Here is a 26,476-nt window from a genome sequence, read left to right on the forward strand (position 1 = left end):
AAAGCATTTGAAGCTCTTTAAGACCCGGATTGGTTGGATGCTATGCACGATGAACTCAACAACTTCGAGTGCAACAAAGTCTGGATCTTAGTAGAGAAGCCAAAGAAGTGCCGCAATGTTATAGACACTAAATGGATATTCAAGAACAAGCAAGATGAGAATGAAATTATTGTGAGGAACAAGGCAAGACTGATAGCTCAAGGTTTCTCCAAATTGAAGGAATTGACTTTGGTAAAACTTATGCTCCCGTGGCTTGCCTTGAGTCCATCCGTATCCTTCTTGCATATGCACCACATCACAACTTTAAGTTGCAACAAATGGATGTGAAAAGTACATTTCTTAATGGTCCTTTGCATGAAGAGGTTATGTTAAGCAACCCCTGGGGTTTAAGGATCCCAACTTCCCTAACCATGTCTATAAGCTTGATAAAGCACTTTATGGTCTCAAACAAGCTCTTAGCTTGGTACGAGCACCTTAAAAAATTGTTGTTAGACCGTGGGTTTGATGTTGGGCTAATCGATCCCACTCTTTTTAGTAAGAGGGTCAATGGGGAGCTTTTCGTTAGCCAATTATATGTTTATATATGATATTATTTTTGGCTCTAATAACAAAGTGTTATCACCAGAATTTGACCAAGTCAGAGGTGGGCCGCGATCAAGATGGACTTGAAGATATATACATGGAAGAAATACGTGAATCGGCCTTGTGTACCAAGTTTGGGCTAATTGCCCGTGTATCTGTAACGTATTAGATTATGAGTCGGTTAGGAGATAGAGTTTTACCCGTGCACGGTTAGGTGCACGCCTGAATTAGAAAGTCCCTTGGACTATAAATATGTATCTAGGGTTTATGGAATAAACAACAACCAACGTTCAACACAAACAAATCTCGGCGCATCGCCAACTCCTTCGTCTCGAGGGTTTCTCCGGTAAGCACCATGCTGCCTAGATCGCATCTTGCGATCTAGGCAGCACAAGCCTACCCACGTTGTTCATGCGTTGCTCGTGCTGAAGCCTTTTTGATGGCGAGCAACGTAGTTATCTTAGATGTGTTAGGGTTAGCATTGTTCTTCATATCATATGCTGTCGTAGTGCAACCCTTATACATCTAGCCGTCCTTACACCTATCTTAGGTGTAAGGGCGGCACCCCGCTTGATCATGGTTTAGTAGATCCGTTCCGTTACGGTTGCTCCTTGTTCTTCAAGGATTAGTTTAACATCCGCAATAGTTAGGCCTTACAAAGGGTTGGAGGATCCAGCGGCGTGTAGGGTGTAGTTTGCTAGCCCTAGACAGGATGTTCCGGGGATCAACCTCGTGTTGGTTTTTAGGCCCTGTCTAGGATCGGCTTACGATCACCGTACGCGAGCGCGAGGCCCAATCGTGAGTAGGATGATCCGATTATGCGGCGAAAACCCTAAATCGTCGTATATCGCATTAACTTTATCTTGATCAAGCAGGACCACCATATATTCGGACACCTCGTACGAATCATGGGTGGATCGGCTCCTTGAGCCGATTCACAGGATAACCTGAAGAGCCGATCGAGGCTCGTATTTAACGTTTACGTGTATGCCATGCAGAAACTAAGCGAGGCATCATCCAACACCTTCCCGGCCGGGTATAGGTCGGTGGCACGCCCTTGCGATAGCATCGGACGTGTGACCGGGAGGCTTTGCGGGCCGTCGCTCCGAGGGATCGGGGCCAGCCGCAGCCCTAGTTGTTCCCGGCTCTACGGTGTTGCCAGTCGCTGCCCGCCGGTGGGTTTCTGACCGCAACACATTCTGGCACGCCCGGTGGGACAATCTTCGACATCCACCCCATCGCCATCTACATCCGAGATGGCGGAAAGCACTCCGATCAAGTACGAGGATCTGCCTGACGAACTCAAGAAGAAGCATGACGAGATCAAGGCAGTCCTCGAAGCCAAACTCATCGGCTCTTTCCACAGAACCCGCTCCCATGGCGTCAGGTGGAAGGGGTTCTCACCTGAAGGCGCACTCGATGGAGTGGACTCGTCGTCGAAGAACGCACCAGGTCGCTCGCGTCGGGAGATCAACTACATGGTGGCTCATTCGCCGCACCGCCACTCGAGAGCCCGGTGAACACTTTGGAGCGTGTCGCTCGCGCGTGATCCAGGAAATCATGAGCCATCGGTATTCTCCGTCGGGACCAGCTCGGGGACTTACAAAGGAGAGATGCCACTCCGGTCCCATCCACCGCCGCCGTTCGCATGGGCAGCACCGAAGTGCCGAACTCATCGGCATACGTCGTCTACAAAATTGGTGGTGATCCTAGTGACTACCAATTCCTACCCGAGGCGCCCAAGGAGATCCCGCACGGATACGCGTGCGCATACGTACCGGACCGCAATACCCGGGCACTCTCAAACCAGGTTGCAACAGGCAGGGGCCTCCGGAACGGCGGGAGGAACGTCGGGAGCCGATCTTGAGAAGCAAACGTGGTTAGCTATGTACGCCACTCCGACAAACCTCCGCAGCCCAACTCCTGCAGCTTGGCTCGGAACCGGAAAAGCAAGCATGGCTGGCTAAGTATGCCACCCCGGCGAATCTTCGTGGTTCGACACCTTCGGCCATCACCGCGGATCAGATTTGTACAATTCGAAAGATCGGTTCGGCATGATGCCGAAAGGAAGACGTTCGGCTACACCAAGCCGTACCCCAACGATTACGAATTGATCCCGCTACCACCCAAATATCGGCTCCCGGACTTCACAAAGTTTAGTGGATCGGATGGTTCCAGCTCCATCGAGCATGTGAGCCGATATTTGGCACAGCTGGGCACGATTTCAGCAGCAGACGAGTTGCGTGTGAGGTTCTTCGCACAGTCTCTCACAAGATCGGCTTTCGGGTGGTACACATCGCTGCCACCGAACTCCATCCGGACTTGGAAGCAGTTGGAAGAGCAGTTCCATGAGCAGTATCACTCAGAGGCTTCCGAGGCTGGCATTGCCGATCTAGCACAAGTACGACGAAGCGCGGGGAGACGGTGTCGAATACATCCAGCGCTTCAGGACCATTAGGAACCGATGCTTTTCGGTTCATGTAAGTGAAAAAGAAGCGATCGAATTGGCGGTGGTGGGTCTCTCATCATCGATTAAGGACGTGGCCTCCCAAGCGGACTACCCTTCATTGGCGCACATGGTGCGAAGCTGTCAGCATATGAACAGCGCCACCCAGATGTTTACCAGGACAAATTCAAGCGTGCGGTAGCCCTGGTTGAGGCAGACGAGGATGAAGGTGCTGCGGGAGATCGAGAGGTAGCAGTGGCTAAATGGACTCAAGCGGCAGGCCCCGTGTCCTGCAAATGGGTGAAGCCACAAGGCCCTCCAAAAGGGTTCGACTTCGACGTGACCAAAACTGAGCAGATTTTTGATCTCTTACTCACGGAGAAGCATATAAAGGTACCCGAAGGCCACAAGATCCCCACGGTGCAGGAGCTGAACGGAAAGCCATACCGCAAGTGGCATAACACGTTCACCCACACCACTAACGACTGCAGGGTGTGGCGGCAGCAGATCCAAATGGCGATAGAAAATGGACGGTTAATTTTCAACCAGTACGCCATGAAGGTCGACACACACCCCTTCCCCGCCGTGAACATGGTGGAGTATATTTACCATGGAGGGTGCCAGCCAGATCTCTCGTGCAATATCAACATGGTAGGGCTTGGACACCACTCTGGTAAGGACGGAGATGAGGGCAGCTGCTCTCATAGCAAAGACACAGAGGAAGCCGCTCCACGCGATCGGCTCCGCCAAGACGGCAAGCGCTACGTCACAGAGGGAGAAGTGAAGAACTTAAGATATCAGCGACCTCTCTCTGATCACCTCCTCAACAAGTATGTGAGTCAGTATGACCAACGCCGACGATACAACGACGATGATGAAGAAGATCGTCTGGCTAGGGACGACAGGAGACGTCGTCGGCACGATCGCGATGAGGAGGAGCACGAGCGCCGTGCCAAGGAAAAGTCAGGGGAGCGAGACGACGAGGACGAGCATCGGGACCGTCCCTTCTTCGACACTCGCCGGGATTCAGGAATGAGCCGATTGCCCACAATCGGCAATTGCCCATAATGCAACCAGAAGAAGGAGACAGCCAACGTGTCCGTGTTCAAGCGCCTAGGGCCTCTCCCGCCACAAAGCAAACGCGCTGAGTCCCCTCGGTTGGAAGATCTCGAGGATTCAGAAGACGAGGGAGAAGAAGAAGACAGGTATTACCGGCCAAGGTGGTGCCCTGATGGACTCAGCCGTTCCCAAAAGCGCAGGGTTCAGCGATTGCGCGGCCTGGAGGAAGCCGAAAGATTATACCCGCACACGTTGAGGAAGGCACGGCCGATCCGGCCGCCAAAATTCAGCGAACCCTGGACGAAGAAGGTCGGCCACAAAGAAAAGAGTGGCGCCCCAAGCAAAGGAAAGCCAACGATGAGACATCGGCTGGCACAAACATGGTGCTCGTTCTCCCGACGAAGCTTAGTGCTCCACGATTACACGATGCACTCGAGGTGGACGACAGCAAGCGCACCAACATGATAAAGTCAGAGATTGGGCTGGTTTTATCCACCGGCCTGACCGAGTAGCTGGAGCAAATCAACAAGCAAACGTGGCGAGGCTGATCCTTGTGATCGGCCCCAAAAATTTGTGGAGGGACATTACAAAACCTTCATCGAACAGGCAACGTGGAGGCCGATTCCAGCAATCGGCCAAAATTATCCTCACCATCCATTCTCGCTCGGGTTCAACGTTTGATCCAGCAGGGAATACCTAAAGAGCCGATACCATCAATTCTCTTGACAGAATCGACTCGGGGGGGCACCTAGGTGGATAAAACACGAGGATATGAAGTAGGAGTATCAAGTACGGGGGCCGATACACAAATCGGCCGTAAAAAATTCAAATTTTTTTAAGCACAGCCGATGCAGCAGACATCGCCTTAAGGATACAAAGCCGATGCCGCCACCATCGACTTTAGAATGTGTTGATGTCAAAGCCTTTCCTGTTAGATCTGTGCATCCTCGCTGATGTTCTCGCCTTGATTAAGGCTCGGGGGGCAGCTAATTTGGTGGATGCTTTATTTCTTCGGGAGCCGATTGGAGTTGCATCGGCTGACCCTGTATCGCGGCCTTCTCCGAAAAACGCTGATCTGCTTGCAGAGGAAGACCGCTAAGGTTACGGAGGGGAGCTGGAAAGGGAGGCTCGTCGTCTTTTACGTGGTCCGGACCGTCCCGTTGCTACAAGAAAGGGAGGAAGACTGGATTCTCAAAAATGGCCGATGAACAGTCATCGGCTATAGATTTGCGGAGTATCGAATCACAGTCTGAATTTGAGAAGTGCTTGACTGGCGGTCTAATCGATATCTGAGCCCGGCTTCATTGGCGTCTAAAAGAGGAGGGGTCCGATACGTTGCTATCGGCCTTGGTGAGACGAGCTGGAGGATTGAAATTGAACTAATTGAAAGATAAATCGGGAGAACAATTTTCATTAGTTCAAAGGAGCAGCTTTACACGGAAGAGCCGATGGCTCTCAAAAGAGGGATCTGGTGCCTAGTGCACTGCTACTACTAGTCCTACTCTACTAGTCGTCGCTGTCCTCATCATCGCCGTCGTCGATGTCGTCGGCGCTGCTCCCGGAAGCTCCTCGTCGCCGCTGCCCCAGCCTTTGGTCGGAGCTTCGTCTTCCTCGTCATCATCATCATCCTCGCTGTCCGCCCAAGAGCGGAAGCGTTTCGTCGGCGGGTACCCGGCGGAAGAGGAGGAATCATCTTCCTCCTCCTCCTCTTCTCTTTCTTCGTCATCATCTTCGTCCTCACTGTCCGCCCACATGCGGGAGCGCTTCTTCGGAGGGAGCTTGGTGGAGGGGGAGGCCTTGGTCTTCTCTACTTCTCCTTCTTTCTCCTCCTTATCGGAGGAGATGGGGTTCGCCCTGGAGTGGAGGTCGTCCTCATTCTTGTTCTTCGGCGACGGTTGGAGGGGAGGCCCGAGGGGAAGAGGAAGAGGAAGACATTGCTACGAGGAAGAGGGTTTTTTGGTGCCGATAGCTAGAACAGAGGAAGAGGATGAAGAGGGCTAATCAGTCGGCACGGTTAAATAAAGGAGGAGCCTAGTGGAAATTTAATGCTATTGCAGTTTCCAGGGAGTGATGCTGAGGCTGTCAAGATTTTGCAGAGTGGCCAAGGGGGCACGGCGAAATGATGGAAGATTCTGCGGCAGTTCTGCTCTGCCACGACATGACCCGACGAAAGAAAGCATAATGATTTTGGAAATGACATTTCCAAAACCAGGGGGGCATGTGTTATCACCGGAATTTGACCAGGTCGAGAGGTGGGCCGCGATCAAGATGGACTTGAAGATATATACATGGAAGAAATACGTGAATCGGCCTTGTGTACCAAGTTTGGGCTAATTGCCCGTGTATCTGTAACGTATTAGATTATGAGTCGGTTAGGAGATAGAGTTTTACCCGTGCACGGTTAGGTGCACGCCCGAATTAGAAAGTCCCCTGGACTATAAATATGTATCTAGGGTTTATGGAATAAACAACAACCAACGTTCAACACAAACAAATCTCGGCGCATCGCCAACTCCTTCGTCTCGAGGGTTTCTCCGGTAGCACCATGCTGCCTAGATCGCATCTTGCGATCTAGGCAAGACAAGCCTACCCACGTTGTTCATGCGTTGCTCGTGCTCGAAGCCTTTTTGATGGCGAGCAACGTAGTTATCTTAGATGTGTTAGGGTTAGCATTGTTCTTCGTATCATATGCTGTCGTAGTGCAACCCTTATACATCTAGCCGTCCTTACACCTATCTTAGGTGTAAGGGCGGCACCCCGCTTGATCATGGTTTAGTAGATCCGTTCCGTTATGGTTGCTCCTTGTTCTTCAAGGATTAGTTTAACATCCGCAATAGTTAGGCCTTACAAAGGGTTGGAGGATCCAGCGGCGTGTAGGGTGTAGTTTGCTAGCCCTAGACAGGATGTTCCGGGGATCAACCTCGTGTTGGTTTTTAGGCCCCGTCTAGGATCGGCTTACGATCACCGTACGCGAGCGCGAGGCCCAATCGTGAGTAGGATGATCCGATTATGCGGTGAAAACCCTAAATCGTCGTAGATCGCATTAACTTTATCTTGATCAAGCGGGACCACCATATATTCGGACACCTCGTACGAATCATGGGTGGATCGGCTCCTTGAGCCGATTCACGGGATAACCTCGAAGAGCCGATCGAGGCTCGTATTTAACGTTTACGTGTATGCCATGCGAGAAACTAAGCGAGGCATCATCCAACACCTTCTCGGCCAGGTATAGGTCAGGTGGCACGCCCTTGCGATAGCATCGGACGTGTGACCAGGAGGCTTTGCGAGCCGTCGCTCTGAGGGACTGGGGCCAGCCGCAGCCCTAGTTGTTCCCGGCTCTACGGTGTTGCCAGTCGCTGCCCGCCGGTGGGTTTCTGACCGCAACACAAAGCTTTCAATGATCAATTTTCAAAGCTTATAGCCGATAGGTTTGAAATGTCTATGATGGGAGAGATGAGGTTCTTTCTTGGTTTTGAGATCAAGCAATCGAGAGAAGAAACTTTCATCAATCAAGGAAAATATCTCCAAGACATGCTCAAAAAGTTCAAGATGAAGGACATGAAGGGTGTAGCCACTCATATGGTTACCAAATGTCATCTTGCACTAGATCCCAATGGTAAAGAGGTGGATCAAAAGGTATATCGCTCCATGATTGGATCCTTGTTTTACCTTTGAGCATCTAGACCAAATATAGTGTTGAGTGTTGGTGTGTGTGCAAGGTATCAAGCTTCTTCTAAAGAGAGCCACATGATGGCTCTTAAAAGAATCTTTCGATATTTAGTTAATACCCCAAGATATGGTCTTTGGTATCCTAAAGGCTCAAGTTTCTATCTTAGTGGACACACGGATGCGGATTGGGCGGGAGGTAAGGATGATAGAAAATTAATTTCCGGGGCATGCCAATTTTTTGGTAGGTCCTTGGTGCGTTGGTCTTCTAGGAAGCAAAATTGTATATCTCTCTCCACCGCCGAAGCCAAATATGTTGCCGCCGCAAGTGGATGCACCCAATTGTTATGGATGAGGCAAAACTTTAAAGTAATACGGTGTCACTTGTGACAAAGTGCCTCTTTTATGTGACAATGAAAGTGCCATCAAGATTGCCTATAATCCGGTGCAACATTCAAGAATGAAGTATTAAGATCCAGAATCATTTCATAAGGAATCATGTTGCCCGTGATGATATTGAGCTATGCTATGCTCCAACCAAAGACCAACTCGCCGATATATTCACGAAGCCTCTTGATGAAGCAAGGTTTTGCTATTTGAGGAATGAGCTAAATATCATTGATTCGAGGGGTATAGCTTGACCATCTTGCAAACACACCTTCTTCTCAAAACCTTATTTGGTTTAGATGTGCGCATGAAGATAGGGGGAGTGCGGTTTAAATTATTGAGCTATCCCTCCCCCATAATGCCAATAGTAAGAAATCATTCTCTTTATATCATGCGTTGATATGTGAGCTTCAATGACGAGTATAGGTTTTGGGCCCAAGATATATCTTCGCACTGCCATACCATAACACTCATACATGGTGGCCTAGGCCACCGCCCTTTTCTTTGTGAAGAGTTGGTGTTATTTCGATTTCATCGGGCTTTATTTGCCATCTTTATGTTCTTATGGGAAATCACTCATGTTTGGCTTTTATTTGCTAAATCTTGCAAACTTGAGTGACCATGTACCATCTACAGTTTGAGCCCTCTAAATCCAAGCCTATCCTCATCTATAACCATTTCCATCTTACACACAAGTCATTTTTGCTAGAACTTGGTTCGGAAGGCCTTGGACGAAAATTGTTGGGTTTCCATCTAGTTAGTCAATTTTACACCTATATATGACTCTATATATGACATGATACCCATTGTATTATCTCGTATATGGGTGCTCGCAAATAACTAATCTTGATGGGTCAGATATTTCGACTTTCAGCCCTGCTGGAGGCCGGAATTCCCCCCCCCCCCCCTCCCCGAATTTCCGCCCCTAACTTGGGCCGGAATTTTCGGCCTGGGCGTGTTGCGAGAGATAAGTTAGGGCACGCGGGGTGGGCAGTTGCCCAGCAACCAGTTCCCACCCCCGCGGCCCTCTCCATCTCTCCCAGCCGCCGCTGACTTCCTGTCTCACCGGAGCATCTCCGGCCACCCCCTTCCGCGATTTTTGGCCGGGGCTCCTTCTCCTCCTCCTCCCTAGAAACGATTTCCTTCAAGCCATTGTGCCAATGGACTCCGGTAAAGTTTGCACTCCCTCTTTTAGGTGCTGCATTTTTTTTGTGATTGTGCTTGGAGGAATTGAGTCCCTAGTGGTTGAAAACGCTTGTAGTAGATAGTAGCATCAATCTAGTGTGCCAATCTATTGGTTAGATGCAGTTTTTGCTCAAATCGAGTGTTGTTCGTCAGGGCAGAATTTCCAGCCCGACGCACGTCGAAATTTCCGACCAGGGCGGGTTCCTGACCTGGACACCACCGGAATTTCCGTCCTGGGAACTCTGTCTGCTGCACTCTTTTTGAACAACTATGTCCACAATAGTTTTCGAGAAAACGCAAAAGACTTTTGCATTTCATTTCATTGAAAAGATAGATAGTTTTACAACCTCCTAGGAGGCGGGGTACAGACATGATGGCGTCTCAGTGCACATCCCAGGTCGGTAACACTACCCTAATGCACTTCGCACCGGCTCTGGCCCAAAGAGCAGCCTCTTCGAAGATTTCGTTCACCATGTCATGTACCGAAGGCTGGGCTCTGTCAAAGACGCGCGGGTTGTGATGCTTCCAGATCAGCCACGGCGTGAGCAGGGGAAGGAGTCTAGTCCTTTGCGCATGGGCTTCGGGGCGAGCTGCCTCGCCTTGCGCCACCATTCATCAAGGGAGGCATCGTCGTCGTTGGGCGGCTGGAAGGTCATGCGTAGACGAGCCAGCACCTCATGCCAAACCTTCCGTGAGAAGGGGCAGGTGAGGATGAGATGATGCATGCTCTCAGGCATCTGGTCGTAGAGGAGGCAGCGAGGATGGTGCTGCAGGCCTCATCTAGCTAGGCGCTGGGCAGTCCAGCAGCGGTCCATGCCGGCGAGCTAGCTGAAGAATTTGACCCTCGGCGGCGCCCACGTCTTCCATGTTAGCTTCCAGGAGCTAGAAGTGGTGGAGCCATGGAATTGCGCCTGGTAGCAAGACTTGGCGGTGTAAGTGCCGCTGTCTGTCAACTTCCAAATCAGCCTACCAGGCTCCAGGCCAAGCGTCGTGCGCGATACGGCCGCCCAAAGCGCCAGGTATTGCCCAATTTTGTGCACGCCAAGAAGCCCGTGGATGTCCTGAGCCCAGGGTTTCCATGCAACCCTTGGGCGACGGTTCTGACCTTGCGCCAGCGCTTGGGGATGCAATCGTAGAGCCTAGGTGCGATCTCCCGAACAGTGCAGCCGTCGATCCACCGGTCCTCCCAAAATAGCGCATTCTGGCCGTTCCCAACCGACATAGTGGTGGAGGAAAAGAACAGCGCTCGCTCCTCGGCCGTGAACTGCAGGTCCAGGTCGCTCCACGCCCGCCGATCATTCGTGCGGGAGAGCCAGAGCCAGCGTACTCGCAGAGCAAGGCCCGTCCGCTCAATGTCTGGCACGCCCAGGCCACCGTATGCGATGGGCCTGACACGCGCTTCCAGTTGACATGGCAGTTGCCGCCCTTGGTTTCCCTCTTTCCCTCCCACAGGAATCCCCTCTTTATCTTGTCGATGAGCTTTAGGGTTTTCTTGGGAGGTCCAAGCACGAGTTGCTGGTGAATGGGGATGGCGCTGATCACCGTTTTGACCAGGGTCGCCCGTCCAGCCTTGGTCATGAGCTTCGCCTTCTAGGTGGGTAAGCCAGCATCGGCGCGTTCAACCAGGTGTTGCATCTGCGTTGCTGTTGGTCTCCGCAAGGTAAGCGGGATGCTAAGGTAGGTGAGAGGCAAGTCGACAATGGGGCAGCCAAGCTCGTGCAGCACCGGCGCGGCAGCGTCCTCGTCGCAGCGGATGAGCGTGGCGGAGCTCTTCGCGTAGTTGACATGTAGTCCAGACGCGCGACCAAAGAGCCGCAGGATCTCGCGCACGGCCACCACATCCTCCATCGTGGGGCAGCAAAACAGGACCACGTCATCGGCATATAGCGAGAACGCCGGGATGCGGCGCCGCGGGTGCAACTGCTGCAGTATGCCCGCGTGGATCGCATGCTGAACGAGGCGGCCGAGAGCGTCGACGCCCAGGACGAAGAGCTGCGGCGAAAGAGGGCTGGTGCCAAATGGGCGGTCCAGGCTCACCATTCATCAGGACCCGCGTGCTGGCAGAGGAGAGCAGGATCGCAAGCCGTCCCAGGAAGCGATCTCCGAAGCCGTACTTCCGCAAAGCTTTGAAGAGGAAGGGCCATGAGATAGAGTCGAAAGCTCGCGCTCGAACCTAGATTGCTATTACTGTATATTGCATCTTTATGTTTTGACTTGTGTGCTTACTCTACTTGTGCTATCCATCTATCTTCTATCACAGATAATTCGCGCCCGAGACGCCGTCCTCGCAAAGACCGTTCCAGTGAGGACATTGGCCAGTCTGCTCCGAGAAAGTCCGCCTCCATGCGGCGAGAAGGGAAGGATACGAGGATCAACTACAAGGATATGGATTCTATTGACTATGCAGCTCGCAGGCAGAAGAACTGGTATGAGAATGAGGAGCGGGATTTGGACATTGAGGACACCTGTTTTTAGTGTATGGAGCAACTGTTCATTTTCAAGGACATATATGCAAAGATGGGAAAAGTGCGACCTATGAATCCCATTGATGTGGATACTCTTGCTGAGAAGGATCACTTCCAGGATGTTGTTTGGGTGACTAACAAGATGGGGCTGCACAAGCTTATGCAGCTAAAGCATGACTACAGTATTCCACTCATTCAGCAGTTTTATGCCACTCTTGCCTTCAAGAAGGATGAAGAACACACTATAATGTGGATGACTGGCACTACTCCATGTGAAGCCAACTTCCACATGTTTGCTGAGCTTCTTGGGTACCCTTTCAGTGCTGGTCACCGTCTCCATCGTCCAAACCGCCCCGATAACGATTTACTCTATGATCTCTATTCAGAGGAGGGTGTAGGGCACTACTACCGGTCTCCTTCCACTTTATGATCTGCTTATTCGTCTCTTCCGGGACAACATTGCTCCAAGTGGAGGGAACCGTGATGCTATACGTGGTGCACTGGTGAGCCTTCTTGCTCTTGCTTGTGAGTGTGCTGAAGATGAAGAGAAGGAGGATTACACTGTTGATGTTATGGATTATATCTTCCATGAGATTTTCGATGCGATGGTGAACAGGATTTCTATGCCATATGCTCCATATATTCATCTCCTCATTGATAACATAGTTGTGACTGAGGATTTGAGTCAGTATCCTAGAGTGGACCATAAGGTCAAGAAGACTTATTTGAAGAGGAATACTGCTGCCCCCACTGCTAGTTCGTTTATGGGAGATGCCCGTGCTAGTGGTACTGCACTCGGTCGCTCAGCTGCTTCTCCTCTTATTCGGAAGGAGGTGAAGAAGCTGAGAGGCATGTTCTGTGCACGAACGTTGAGATCCACAAGGACTTCCAGGCCAGTCGTGAGCGCGCCGACAACCAGCATACTAAGGCGGTCATTCTTCACAAGCTCAGTGTTGAGCAAGGTTCTCCTCCTTGGCCTCATGTCCGTCCTACCTACAGCAGCTGGCACTCCTAAAAGGTTCACTGATCCGAGATTGAGCAGAGTCTTATGAGGAGCGGCATCTCTCTCGCCTCTCCACTAGCCGCAGAGGTACAGGCGACTATGAGTCTGAGTCGAGCTCGGAGTGATTCCCTTGGGGCGTGTAGCATCGCTCTTTTCCCTTTTTGGCGCTTTGATGCCAAAGGGAGAGAAGTAGTTCTATGTAGGAATTCTCCGGGATTTGCAAGGGCGGACACATGCATATGCTTCTACCACTCTTTGAGAGCTTGTGTCCGTTTTACTTGTTGAACATTTGTGCTTTCATTATGTTGGTTATGTTGAACTATGTTATTTGGGCTTGTAGTATGGTTTGTTATGTGAGACATGGATTTCGGTATTCTATATGTTGAAACTATGCATTATTATATGGTGTGTAACTTATGGCATTCGGTATTCTATATCACCATATTGGTATGATCTCTATCTCAAAGTCTCAACTATATATGATTATATCTCTTGCTCATATTGTTACTCATGTTGCCTAGCTTATGTTTTGAGATCACTCGATCCTATGTGTGGTGCATTTGTATTCAAATGAAAATTACTTATATGCACACATCTAGGGGGAGTGTCTATCTTTTTGGCAACATGTTGTTTCTTGCTAGTGATTTTATTGCAAATCCGTATGTTATCATCAAACACCAAAAAGGGGAGATTGAAAGAACATCTCTACACCATTATGATTTTGTGTATTTGATGACTACACCATTATGATTTTGTGTATGATAATCTAATGTCGCTTAGTGTGCAGATATGATCTATATTGTTTTCATATTGTGAAGAATTAAAAGGGAAGAGTCATTCGTTAAAAAGGAAGAAGAAAAGGAAGAATCGAAAAAGTCCAGGCCGGAAATTCCGGGTCGGAAACCCCCAAAAATGGGTAAGGACTTAACTTCCAGAGCCACTCGATCCCTCCGGAAATTTGGCCAAAAATTTCAGTCGAGGGCCAGAAATTCCGGGGGGAGGGGGATATTCCGACTCCAACTAACACTGAAATTTCCGCCCCTTTTCTTCTTCAACGGCTCGATTTCGATGGGGGGGTGGGGTATACCCCCTTCTTCCCCAAGCTGGGGTTGCTCGACCAGTTCATGTTCATCCACTCAAGCTGAGCCACCAAAATTAATTGATCTCCTCCTCCAACCATCCAAAGCTCTTGATCTTTTGAGAATCGAAGGAGAAGACCCCGATCTACATCTTCACCGAAGCGATTTACATTTCCCCCTTATTTGCTTGAGGGCCCCTTTGCTAGTGTTTCTTTTGGAAACCCTAGTTGTTATTGCTTGATTTGATATTGTTGTTGTTGTGTTGTTACAGCTATTGTGAGCCTCCAATTCAGTTGTGGATGTGTGCCCCAAGAACCTTTTAAAGGCCCGGTTTCCGCCTCGAGGAAATCCCTTAGTGGACAAGTGAGCTAGGCTTTTGTGGCATTGGTTAGGTGTTTGTGACGACCACACCCCTCCAACGTAGACGTACTTCCCCTCAAAAGGAAGGAACTACGGGAATCATCCCTTGTGTCTCTGCGTGTTCCACTCTCGGTTACCTCTATCTTTTATTGCATTATTATATCTTGCCTAGTGATATCTTGCTTAGTTGTATACCTTGTCATCGAGGGAAATTCACATAGTTGCATATCTAGAGAATTTACCTTTGTGTCAAGCCTTAATTGAAAAAAGAACAAAAAATTGGGTAGCACGTATTCACCCCCTCCCCCCTCTAGGTGCGGCATACGACCCTTTCAGAGGATACATGAGATTCATTCCACGTCCCTTCCTCTTGTCCCTCGGTGCTGGAAGAGAGGCTGGCACCTCACCGGCGCAGCTCCACCCTGTATGTGGATACAGGAAGAGGTGTCTTGCTTGAGACGCTGAGACAGCACCACCGCTGATAAGCACACCGGAGACGGGGAGGGAGACGGAGCCGGAGCTGCTCATGGAGACAAGGTACAAGGACTGCACTGCCCCGACGACGCGCTTCCTCAAGCTTCCGCATTGGCGCATCTAGTGGCGAGGTTTTGTTGCCTAATACTTGAGCCGGATCCTTGGCGGTGACCATGTTTGGTGCTTGCGTTTGTTTTTTTATTTGCTATGTTCTTAAGAAAAAACAAATCATAATGCCATCAAGTGAAAAAAAAGTCTTATTTCTTTTGCTACACAAATTTTGTTCGGTGATGTATCAGCCCATGTAACAACTGATTGGAAAAATGAACTTTTCTTTTGTAGTGTAAATTATATATATTGCAAGGTTATAAAGTAGGAAGTCAGATGATTGCGGTCCAGAAGATGATAAAGTGAGCCTGACCACCCATGTGCAAGAAAGTAGAAGGATTGAAAAACATTGTATTGTACGGACTTCAATTTTGCAGCCCTAAAGGATTTTTCTACAATTTGTAATAGGATATTTAAAGTTGATAACGCAAGAATTTGGTAGCAATACAAGGAATATCTACGCATACCTCTGGCGCCATCCAGTATGGTTCCATTAAACAAAGATTCGGGGCAGCCATACACAACTGACAAAAAAGTGACAGTAGTGTCAACATACATAAGAGATGATATGGAAAATGTTTTGAAGTGTTCATCAACAGTAGAAAATGTCAATATATAAGTTTATAGCAAAGCATGATATCAACAATTTAGAGTGCCCATTCTCCTGACAAAGTTATTGTGGATGATATAATAACACAACATAAGAAAATTGCCTACCAAATAATTCTGCAAATGACACGATCCAGTTATTAGAAACACACAGAATATTTTCAAAAATAAAAAACATCTGCAGATAACAGACACAATTGATTTGAATTTCAGTTATCAACAGCACACAACAGATTAGAGATATACGCTTAATTACTTATGGGACTTATGGGGTATAAGGCCATCTCCAACAGGGCGACCCAAACCGCGTCCACGCGTCCGGATGGGTCAAACCGAACAAAAACGCGGCCCAGCGCGTGGATCCATCCCTAAAACGGATGGTCGCGCCGTCCGGGACGACCCAAATCTGGCCCAAATCTAGGCCTCGTTTGCATGGCCGCGAACACCGGGGCTGGCTTCTCGCGTCCTCTCTTGTCCTCCCTTGGCCCGCCTGTCTGCCTCTCAAAACACAGCCCCCTCGCACACATCTTCCCCCCGCTCCGCCGCCATCCCGGGACCGGCGATTTGCGACCACTGTCTCGGCCGGCCACCGCTGTCGAGACGCCCACAAGCGGTGCGGCAGCATAGGACGCGGCCCGGCGCTTTCGCATGTGCTTTCACGGCCTCGTTGCAGCGTCGGAGGACGCCGCCGCCAACATTGTTGTCCTCTCGCCGTCGCGAGACCTCCTGCCATCATCAGCTTCGCCGTTGCCGCCAGAGGTGAGCTCTCGTGCACCGTGCTTCTAGGCCGCAAGTTGGCCGGGACGGCCATTGCTTGCAGGTCCCTACAGAGGCATTGGATTGCCCCCGCCCGCGAGGTGTTCGATGAAATGGGCGAACTAATTATTTGTCCCATTTCATCTGTAGATCATGGTGGACAGCGACGATGAGTTCTTCTTCAAGAACTTCATCGACACGTCCTCAGACGACTGAGTCCGAGGACGACTTTCTCACGGAGGCTGCGTTCATCATCCACGAGCACAATGTCGCGCAAATCCCCGTGTACCGGGGGTCCTTTCCCGGGCGCGCGCCGGCCTTGGACCGCAAAAGAGAACGCGGCCACGACATGCTCTTACACGACTACTTCTACCGCAAGGCTTTGTTCACGCAAGGCATTGTTCACGCCGGCCTTGTTTCGCCGTCATTTTCGGATGTCCAGACCGTTGTTCAACCGGATAATGGATGGCGTCAAGGTCTACGACGACTACTTCATCACCAAAGAGGATGCAATTGGCAAGGTAGACCTCTCTTCGTATCAGAAATGCACGTCAGCGATTAGGATGCTCGCATATGGTGTTGCCGGTGATTACGTAGAGGAGTACATCCGAATGAGCGAGTCAGGCACCCTGCTAGAGCATAGAGTGTGCAAACCATGTGGGAGGTGATGACCGCTTGTGTAATCATGCACAACATGATTGTTGAGGTAGAGCGGGACGATTCACTGTTTGGATTGGGATGGGCAGGGAGAGAGTTGGTTGCTCCTCAAGGTTGTCTGGCATCATTCCAGGATATCCTCCATGTGAATCACAAAATTTGGGATCAAGCGGTTCCCAACCAGCTCCAGGCTGATTTGGTTGAGCACATGTGGGCGCATGTTGGCAACAATGCGGCAAACAACAACAATGATAAAAATCCCGAAGAAAACAATGCCTAGGACATTTGTATCATTTTACATTTTTATATGAATAAGACTTTGTCATTGAATAGGTGGACAATAATCTTATGTAATAAATCTTGAGCATTTAAACTTATTTATATTTTTTTATGATTTTATATGCCTTATATTGAATTTAAAGGCAAATGCCAAATTCTATGGCCGCGACCCATATCTGGCCGTGTTGGGCGCAGCGTGCGACCCAAACGGACACGCGGACGCGTCCGCGTAGCCACCCAAACGGCCCAAAACGGACGGCCCAACGCGTCCATTTGGGTCGCTGCGTTGGAGATGCCCTAAAGAACTCCGAGTGGTAGGGGCGTTGTGGTATGCCCCGACCAACAAGGGCTTGACTCCTGTCAAGGCAAATTCTGCAATCTCATTGTTGTTTCTATCTTAATTAAATTCCACAGGGCTCCTCCACTGTCGGACACATTTTGCATGGTCCTGGAAAGTGCTTTGGAATATATCCAACAACCCTCCATCTACAATAATGGCATTACATGATTGCTTGAGCTGGCGCTCAATCATTTTTTTAAATGTCTTTCAAAGGTACCATCAAAATGGATACACACAATACTCCTTTTCATATGAAAAGTGCTACTAACTTTGTAAGGATGCACTCACATGCTTAGCCATTCCGAAGTCAGCCAATTTAACAACACCGTTAACATCAATTAGCATATTTGCTCCTTTGATATTCCTGTAATAGTAGATTCATGTGCATAACAGAGTTATATTGAGTGCAGAAGTGCATACAACCAAAAGAATCATCTGGCAGTTTTTTTTTTCCTTTGAATTTTTTTAAGGGAAGCCTTGACAGTTCCAATAGGAACCCAAATTCGCATCCACAAGGACTTGAACACAGGTCCAATAGGAACCCATAGCAACAGATAAAATAAAGATGGATGCATATTTGCACATACCTATGCATAATATTTTGGCCATGCAAAAATGCTAAGCCCCTAAGAATATGGCGGACGAATCTGCATACAGTTGATTCTGTTATCGCTCCAGAATGTTGTTGAATATAATTATAAACTGAAGCCCGATTAACATATTCCATGTACACGTAGAAGCGGCCTTCTATCTGAAAGATCCTCCAACAAATCAGATTATGTTATGGAGATGTGGAATTACTTACTCAGATTCGAAGGGAAACTTACAGTCTCACTGCCATAATACTGAACTATATTGTCATGCTTAAATTGGCTTAGAAGCTTTATTTCCTGAAAAAGAATGAAAGTAAGTCAACAAAAGCATCTTGAAAACTTGCTTTACATCATTACATAAGAGAAAAGCCAAGTACCAAATCATTGTTACAGAATGACAACTAAGATAAATCCTCGGAAAGTACGTAGGTACAACTGGGGTGCTTTAGAGAAATAATTTCTATTTTGGTGAACAAAGATCGCAAGTATTTCTATGAGCATATGAGATATGATATCACGTTGTAGGCTTCAGGTGCTCAGGGTTAAAGTATCCTTCGTTGTATTGACAATTTGATAATACTATATTGCTAGTCCTCTCTTTTATAATAGCAGTTTAAAGCTTAAACCAGTCTAAGAGATAAGGCAAAAACTAACAAACATGGAAACTAATTAAATAGATTGATGTGGAAAATTCTGGGCTGACTTGGGGATCAAACTGACATCGGCTGGCTGCCCTTTGGCGTGCCAGCCATACAACCAGTCCCACATGACAGTAAGTAATAGTTAGAAAAAGCATAACAATTTAATAAACATAAGTAGCTAAAGACTTAATTCTCAGAATGAGAAATCCTCAAAAAGAGCAATAGCAAAGGAAAGTTTTCAAACAGAACACATGGAACTGATAAAAAAATTTGCTTGTTTTGGAACATGAATATTGCTCTAATGACGATAATGACATGTTCTCCTCAGAGGTTCCGCGAAAGGTTTTGCAGTTTTGGAACACTATCCAGAGGATAAAGTGGTACTTTAAGCTGGGAGCTAAGCATCTGGTGTGAAATGGGAAGCGTGCCTGCTTCTGGTTGGACTGGTGGTGGGGGGCCTCTCCATTGCTAGATTCATGTGGGCAGGAATCAAGGAACCCCTGGGAACCCAGCAGGGCTGGTGAATTCCTGGCTATCTCCCACGGCCTATCGCGGGCTTATCGTAGGCTAGTTTGGTTTACCTTTGCAGCGCTCTGCTGGGCTCTGTGACATATTAGAAACAAACTAACCATCGAAGGCTCCCTTATAGGCAAACCTGCTGATGCTTTGTTCAAAATGCTTATCTACATGCAGCAATGGAGGATCCTGGTGAGGTCGAAGGATAGGGGTCTCCTGGACACGGTGATGGGAGCGATCAGGCGTCTGCACGCGACTCCCGGCGTCTTCAGCTTTCTCTTATTTGATCCCTGTGGACTATTGTCATTTTGTAGTCATAACTCTGCCATGTCTTTGTGTGCTATGGAGTGTGTGGGTCTCGGTGTGACCCGAGTGTTGTATCTCGAGACTTGTGTGCCATGGATGCTGCCATGTGTGGCTTTACGCCGGGCCTATGGCCTTAAGTTTAAAAAATTCCTTGTTACTGCAAAAGAACAGCTTATCTTTACTTAAGAGAGCATAGCCAAATTCAATAACCTGATCTAATTGTTTCAATGACTCAGCAGATCCAGCTTTTTCATCATTAGGAATTAAATTGATCTCCTTCATTGCACAAAGAGCTCCAGTGCGCCTACATTTAAATGGCAATAAATCAACATTCAGAATTTAACATGAAGTAACAGTCGCATTGATATACCAGTACCACTTTTCATACCTGTTGGTAGCTTCATATACACAACCAAATGTCCCACTACCTATAAGTCTTCCCTTTTCCCACTCATCAGCTACAAAGGACATTTCAACTTTTGGAGCAGGTTGGTTGCTGAGACCTGTTTTTACTGGGCTTATAGCTCCAGGAGAAAGTGGTAAGGGGTGAAAACTGACAGTACTCCAGATGCCTTCAGTGCGTGCAATATGGTCTTCAGGGGATAACGTTGTGTGCATAGCTAATTGAGGGGCACTGTTAGTCCTTGGCATAAGAATAGGACTTCTCAACACCCTCGGGCAAGGAGATCCCTCTGGATCCCCAGTATATTTTTCAGGTAAAGAGCGAGGAGATGATGGAGCTGAACAAGGTTGTGGACATTGAGCAGATGTAGTAGATGATAAGTTAATTGATTCAACAGCAATATTATCCTGCAACTTGTCAGGGAATGCCTTTCTGTGGCGACTAGATGTAGTCAACTTTGTATCTGTTAGGCACAAATCAATATGCTGAGGAAGCATTTCTATGATCTGACTTGTCACCCTATAATCATCAATTGTAAGCATCAGGACATAATGTCAATAATATACAAAGGTTTTACTTGTGGAAAAATAGACATAAAAAATATAATATTTGCTTTGCTTGTGGAATAAAATGAAACTACTTATTCGAAACAAGTGAGGGTTAAATAGTCTACCCGCTCTCAGCACACTTCTTTGTGTCTTCCTCGGTCTCAATTACCCCACGCTGTTTTTGTAGAATTTCATGCCATTCACTTGATGAGTCGCTGACTTGGGTCCTAAGCTCATGATCTTCCTCAACCCAATCTACCCTTTTTACGTTGATGCCATTCATTTGTGTTATTTGTGGGTTGGAACGTGAGGACACGTACCACACTTTCTGCAGGTGCCCTATGGCGAAGCAGCTCTGGGATGCGATGCGGGAGGTGTGGCCCTTGAAGGCCATCGACGAAATCCCCTATACTGGTACAGAATGGCCACTTCATGTCTTGGCTCACGCACCTGAACAAGAGAGGATGATGATGCTCATGACCTGGTGGAGGATATGGCATGTACGTAATGAAGTGGTGCACCAAAAGGCAGCTCCACCGGTGGAGGCCTCGAGGAGATTTCTCTGCAGCTATGTAGAGTCGTTGTTGCTGATCAAGCAGAACCCAGGAGCCGACCCAGCCAAAGGAAAGTCTACGATCAGCTATGATCACATGCTATCTCGTGGACATAAACGTACTGTGAAGCAGAAGGCCGGACAAGCGTTGAAGAGATGGTCCAAGCCACCACCAGGCTGGGTCAAGCTGAATGTTGATGGTTCCTGGGTAGAAGAAGGGCACAAAGGAGGTACCGGCATGATCTTAAGAGATGAGGAGGGCAACATCCTTGCCGCTGCTAGCAGGCATCTCAAGACATGTGCCAGCCCTCTGGAAGCCGAGACGCAAGCATGCATTGATGGACTATCAAGGCTGTCGGAGTGGACAGACAAAATGGTGATCCTGGAGACTGACTGTCAAGAGCTTATTGCCATGATCAATGATGGGGCAACAAACAGACCACCGGTTGCAGCTCTTGTCAACTCGACGAAACGTTTATGTCTTGAGAGGAGTGTTGGTAGTGTCCAGTTTGTTAGTAGAGATCTTAATACTGTTAGTCATACCTTAGCTAGGCTCGGTTGCCTGTCGGAGATTACTCATACCTGGATCCGTGAGGGACCAGATGTCATTAGAGATGCTTGTATTCAGGACCAAACTCCTTGGCTTTGATTAATATATTTTCATTCGCAAAAAAAAAAAAAACTAGGAAACCCCATATGCTTTCGAATTGTGTCCCTGAATGCAGATTCTGCAGCAGTCCTGTCAGTTTCCTCAGCACCCTCGGCTGCCCCAATTATTCCATCAATCTTCTTGAGGTTTACCAAGTGCTGAATGCCAGAAAGCAAATGATCATACATTTCTCCTTTGTGAGCATTGAAACCTAGCTTGAGCCTATGAAGATTGGGCAATGCTCCTTCCTGGAAAGCCAGGCACAGTACACCACACATGTATTTTAAATACTTGAGAACAGGGAGTGCCCCATTGTTGAAGATGATGCTCTCTACTGGGGGTTTCCGGACATACAATGAGAGAACAGTGAGGGAAGGTAGTCCTGTGACACTGTCGATATCATTCCTACGTAGTTCATGGACCATAATACTCAAATAGCAAAGTCTGCGGACTTCTGCAATACTCTTGGGAAGCCTGGAAAACATGCAAATTGGGGGTAACAAATCAAGTCTCTGAAGACTCTGATGAAGAAAGACAGAATACCACGACACGCTACCCGAGACATCGTGGTAAATGGCTGTGGTTAAAGCTCCAGGAGCCAGAATGATAGATTTGAGGTTAACAAGCTTCACAACAGAAGAGGCCAGAGCTACAATGTTCCTCTTCAGATGCTCATCAGACTGCACTGCGGAATAGGTGAGATGAAGATACTGCAGGTTCATCAGGCTGCCAAGGCTTAGTACATTGTCTACAGTGTTATTGCCAAGGTCAAAGTACTGTAGGGTACGCAGAGATCTGATGTGGCCAATCCCATCAGGTAGATTTGTCTCCTCTCGAAGAGAGAGATGCAATAATCTTGGGAGATGAATAATATCCAATGGAACAGCAGATAGTCTTGCATTTATTTCTAGAGTTTCCATGTATTGCAGTCCTTGCATCTGGGATGGTAGTTTTACAATGATATCGCATGAAATCTTCAAATATCTGAGCTGAACCAAACTGCAAATTCTTGAGAGATTGAGACTCGTATGCCCGTATTGGTCTCCACAAAACTCAAGGATTAGAACTCGCAGCAACTTAAATTCCACATCAGAAGGAAAACATCTGAGAAGTCCAAAAAAGAAAAGTGACCGTGATTGTGACAGTATTACACCTGCTGGCTTGGTCGCATATTGGGCACTGCTAAAGTGGAGAGAAAGTCGACGAACCATGTTAGAATTTCCTGTTATGGCTTTTGAGTAATCTATGGAAGTGATAAAATTCTCTTCTTTGGACTTGTACATAATAAGATCAAGTACAGTGTGGTGCACTGTACAGGATAGCACCTCATCATTATGGTTAATTTGCTCAGGTTGGATCATTCCCTTGTTTATGAGCTCATAAAAATAGCTCTCCGCAACTTCCTCTGCCTCCTTTTCTTGTGTTGCGGTAATGAAACCTTCAGATATCCATTGATTCAACAAATCAACCTTCCACATTGTAAACCCCTCCGGATACATTGTAAGATACAGCAAGCATGTCTTCAAATAATGAGGAAGACTATTGTAGCAAAGGTTAAGCACTTCTTTCAGCATCTCTTCCGCAGAAGGACTTGTACTTAAATTGGAGCATAAACATTTGTGCACATGATGCCATACCTCAGAGCTGTCTGTCTGGCTGGCTAGGAGACCAGTAATACAGATGGTTGATAGCAGCAAACCACCACACTTTCTAATGATTCTATATGAAACTTCCTTCAATTGATCAGGACACTGATGTTCAGAGCCAAAAACAATACTGAAGAATAATTCTGCAGAGTCGTGGCTGCCAAGGGGGTTCATCTTTAAAACATTAGCAGACTGATAACCACAGAACTGCAGAGCTGCACCGTCAATTTCTGTCGTTGTTATTATTCTACTGTAATTATTACCATCCGGAAAAGCACTTTTAACAATATCCCATGTTGCTGTTTCCCACAGATCATCAATTACTATAAAGTATCTGCAAAATAAATGTATATATAAGTACATATTTTCTGAAATATCCCACATAATGGTTGATTAGCATTTCGATTTCTATCTCCAAATGGTCAAACTCAAAGAGCTATGCCATGCATTTGCTCCCTCGAACGTACACATTCACAGAACTAAACCGTGGACAATCATGAGCACTGGTTTTCTTTTTTGAGTCTTATGATAGCTATTGATTGCACACGCCCTCACTAAAAGAAAAAGGTAAATACAATACCTCTTATCTTGGAGATATTCCATGAGATTGTCTATGAGATTTTGCACCTTGACAGAATAAGAGGGTAGTGGACACCGCTGAACTTGAGAGAGGATGCCCCCGAGTAGCCTCTTCGTGTCAGGCTTTCGCGACGCCCGCACAAAAGCCCGGCACTCGAACTGCCCTCCAAGATCACGGTACAGTTGTTTAGCCAGCGTGGTCTTACCAACTCCTGCAGGCCCATCTATACACACCACTTTCAGCTGTTGGCCACCATCCTCGGTAAGGCACTTGGTAAGACTAACCTTCGAGTCGTCGATACCAGCAAGGAAATCCGTCGCCTGTCCATATAGGCCTGGACCCCGATTGTGCCCAGTGAACACAAAGCTAGAACTCGATGCGCAATCATCAAGATGATACCTCTCGTGCCGTTCGCTCGCCTCCCGCAGCAGGGTCCTGAGCTCTGCGATCTTGGAAATCCTTGTGCAAGGCTTCAGCGTCCTGAAAACCCGAGAAACCTTGACGCGACAGACCCTGTGGCCTCGGACGGATCTGGTCTTGGTGCCGGCGCCGGTGTGTGTCAGCGTCATGCCGTCGATGCAGTCCTCTACTTCATAGGAAAGTTCACGCACCTCATCCATCCAGTATTTTGACTTGTGGTTGGGGGAATCCGCCATTGACTGCTCCAAAAGGGCGGCGCTTAATTCTTCTAGATCTTCCTTGAGGAGCTCGATTCCGCACTTGAGTGGCTTTGGAAGCCGGTACTCGAGGGCCAGCAGTGAATCCAGCTTCCTCAGAAGGGGGCCCATGGCACCCAGAGAAGAACTAACCGGAGCCTCCATGGCGCTCGTACCGAACAGAGAACTCATCACTATCAGGAGAGGTGGGAAATCAAGCGTGGAGAAAGTGTATTTACTCCACCAGTTTGGAAGTCTAAGACTACCCACAATAGAAGTATCATAGGTAGTATCATGCATTCCATGCATGCAAAATGCTGATGTGGCAGTGCTATTAAAGAGGAGAGAGAGGATACTAGTATCATAGCTAGATACAATATCATAGCACATACTACTAGAAAAATTAATGTCAAGTAATCTTGTACATCTATTTGCATTGAGATTCTACAAAACAATTAATATATGGAGACTATGATACTAGTATATGATACCATGCATTGTGGAGATAGTAACATGTAGTAGTATCATATGCATGATACTTCTATATGATACTATGCATTGTGACTAGTCTAAAGGGATGGGAGGTGGAAAGGGAAATCAAGCGTGGAGAAAGTGTATTTACTCCACCCATGGGGCACTCCTGGCCTATCCACGATATGCCATCCGTCACGGAAGGGCTGGGCGGTGGTTGTGCTCGGTCTACGCATGTTGGTCCACGTGGCGTCATCTGGTTGGATCAAGTGAGAGGAAAAGGTGAGACAAAAGAAGGTACCGTCCCAAACCCTACCCAATCCCCGCAACCGAGCAATTCCCCAGTCCTATCCCCGCGCGCCTCGCAGCCGCCGCTCGCGCCTCCCATCCCCGCCACCGTCTCGCGCCTCCCATCACCGCTGTCGCGTCGCGCGCCTCTTCTCGCCTACAGCGCCACCGGTTCCTGCTCTGCGTCTGCGTCGGCGCGGCGTCCTGGCTCGAACCGGTGCGGGGCGTCGTATCGGTCTCATTTGCGGGAGGAGCGGTCGGTCGGCATGCTCTGTACCAGTGCGCCGAGCCCGCTGCGGGACACCGTCTCGTTGCCGGGAGGAACGGCCGGTCGGCTCGCGCTACGCCAGGGCGTCGAGCCCGCCGCTGCACATCGTGCTATGGTCGGGCTGCTCCGCGCGAGTAGCAGCAGCACGCTGGAGAGATGAGGTATCATATGGGGGAGGAGGAGACAGAGGCTGGGGTGGAGGAGATGGAGCAGCGCCGTATCGCCATCGCTGGGAGCAGCTTCGCCTTGCACTGGACCCGACCGACTGTGAGGGGAGCGGCGTCGGCGGCGGCCGCAAACCTCACCGTCCCCTGCAGCGACCGGCGATTTGAGGTGACAGTCGTGCTCCCTACTCTCCTTATCGATCCCATTTTTTCTTCGTTTTTCTTTTATTCTATCTCGAGGGAAACCCTAGCTATATTTTCCTTTATAACTGAAACCTATTGCATGTTTACTTGGTAAAGACATGGCCAAAGGAGAAGATGCTAACATGGAATTAGATGATGGATCCTTCCAATATTCCTCAGGGGTAAGACCACCAAATTTCTCTTCATTTTAAGCGACGCAGTTTGTGTATATTGTACTCCCTCCGTTCCTTTCTATAATGCCTATTGTTTTTTCGCATTTGTTTCAGAATATAAGAGTAAAGCTATGTTTTTTTTGCAAAGAACCCCTTTCACCGATCAGGTCAAGTCCAGAAAATCTGGAAACCGGTCTGGTCATGTATTTCTGAGATCTGTTTTCAGTTTCCTATTTTATCTGTGATATCGCTAGAGGGTTTTGTGTGAAAAAATTGCTCGCGCTAATTTCCGTGCCGAAAAACAATAGGCACTATAGAAAGGAACGGAGGGAGTACCACTTATCTGCTGGATGGATATGGATATTTCGCAGCGTGGATTG

General features: G+C 48.3%; 1 protein-coding gene across 3 annotated transcripts in view; it reads right to left on the bottom strand.

Annotated features, from left to right (window-relative positions):
- LOC124703616 (disease resistance protein RGA5-like) overlaps window positions 1-24,753 on the bottom strand; it is a 37,495-nt gene extending 12,742 nt beyond the window's left edge. For 2 of the 3 annotated variants that reach the window (XR_007003182.1, XM_047235841.1), the window contains exons 1-9: window positions 23,894-24,753; window positions 21,699-23,647; window positions 20,591-20,741; window positions 19,903-20,436; window positions 19,725-19,818; window positions 18,286-18,348; window positions 18,046-18,209; window positions 17,747-17,822; window positions 15,285-15,341 (exon numbers count right to left, since the gene is read on the bottom strand). Coding sequence is in view for 2 of the 3 variants with exons in the window: in XM_047235841.1 (XP_047091797.1) it covers window positions 15,285-15,341; window positions 17,747-17,822; window positions 18,046-18,209; window positions 18,286-18,348; window positions 19,725-19,818; window positions 19,903-20,436; window positions 20,591-20,741; window positions 21,699-23,647; window positions 23,894-24,741 (3,936 nt within the window). In the remaining variant the exon portion in view is untranslated. The remainder of the gene's footprint in view (window positions 1-15,284; window positions 15,342-17,746; window positions 17,823-18,045; window positions 18,210-18,285; window positions 18,349-19,724; window positions 19,819-19,902; window positions 20,437-20,590; window positions 20,742-21,698; window positions 23,648-23,893) is intronic. The other variant, XM_047235842.1, reaches the window with a different exon arrangement.
- Window positions 24,754-26,476: the final 1,723 nt, after the last annotated feature.

Source organism: Lolium rigidum, chromosome 3 (genome assembly GCF_022539505.1).
Source record: "Lolium rigidum isolate FL_2022 chromosome 3, APGP_CSIRO_Lrig_0.1, whole genome shotgun sequence".
In the NCBI taxonomy this organism is placed as follows: domain Eukaryota; kingdom Viridiplantae; phylum Streptophyta; class Magnoliopsida; order Poales; family Poaceae; genus Lolium; species Lolium rigidum.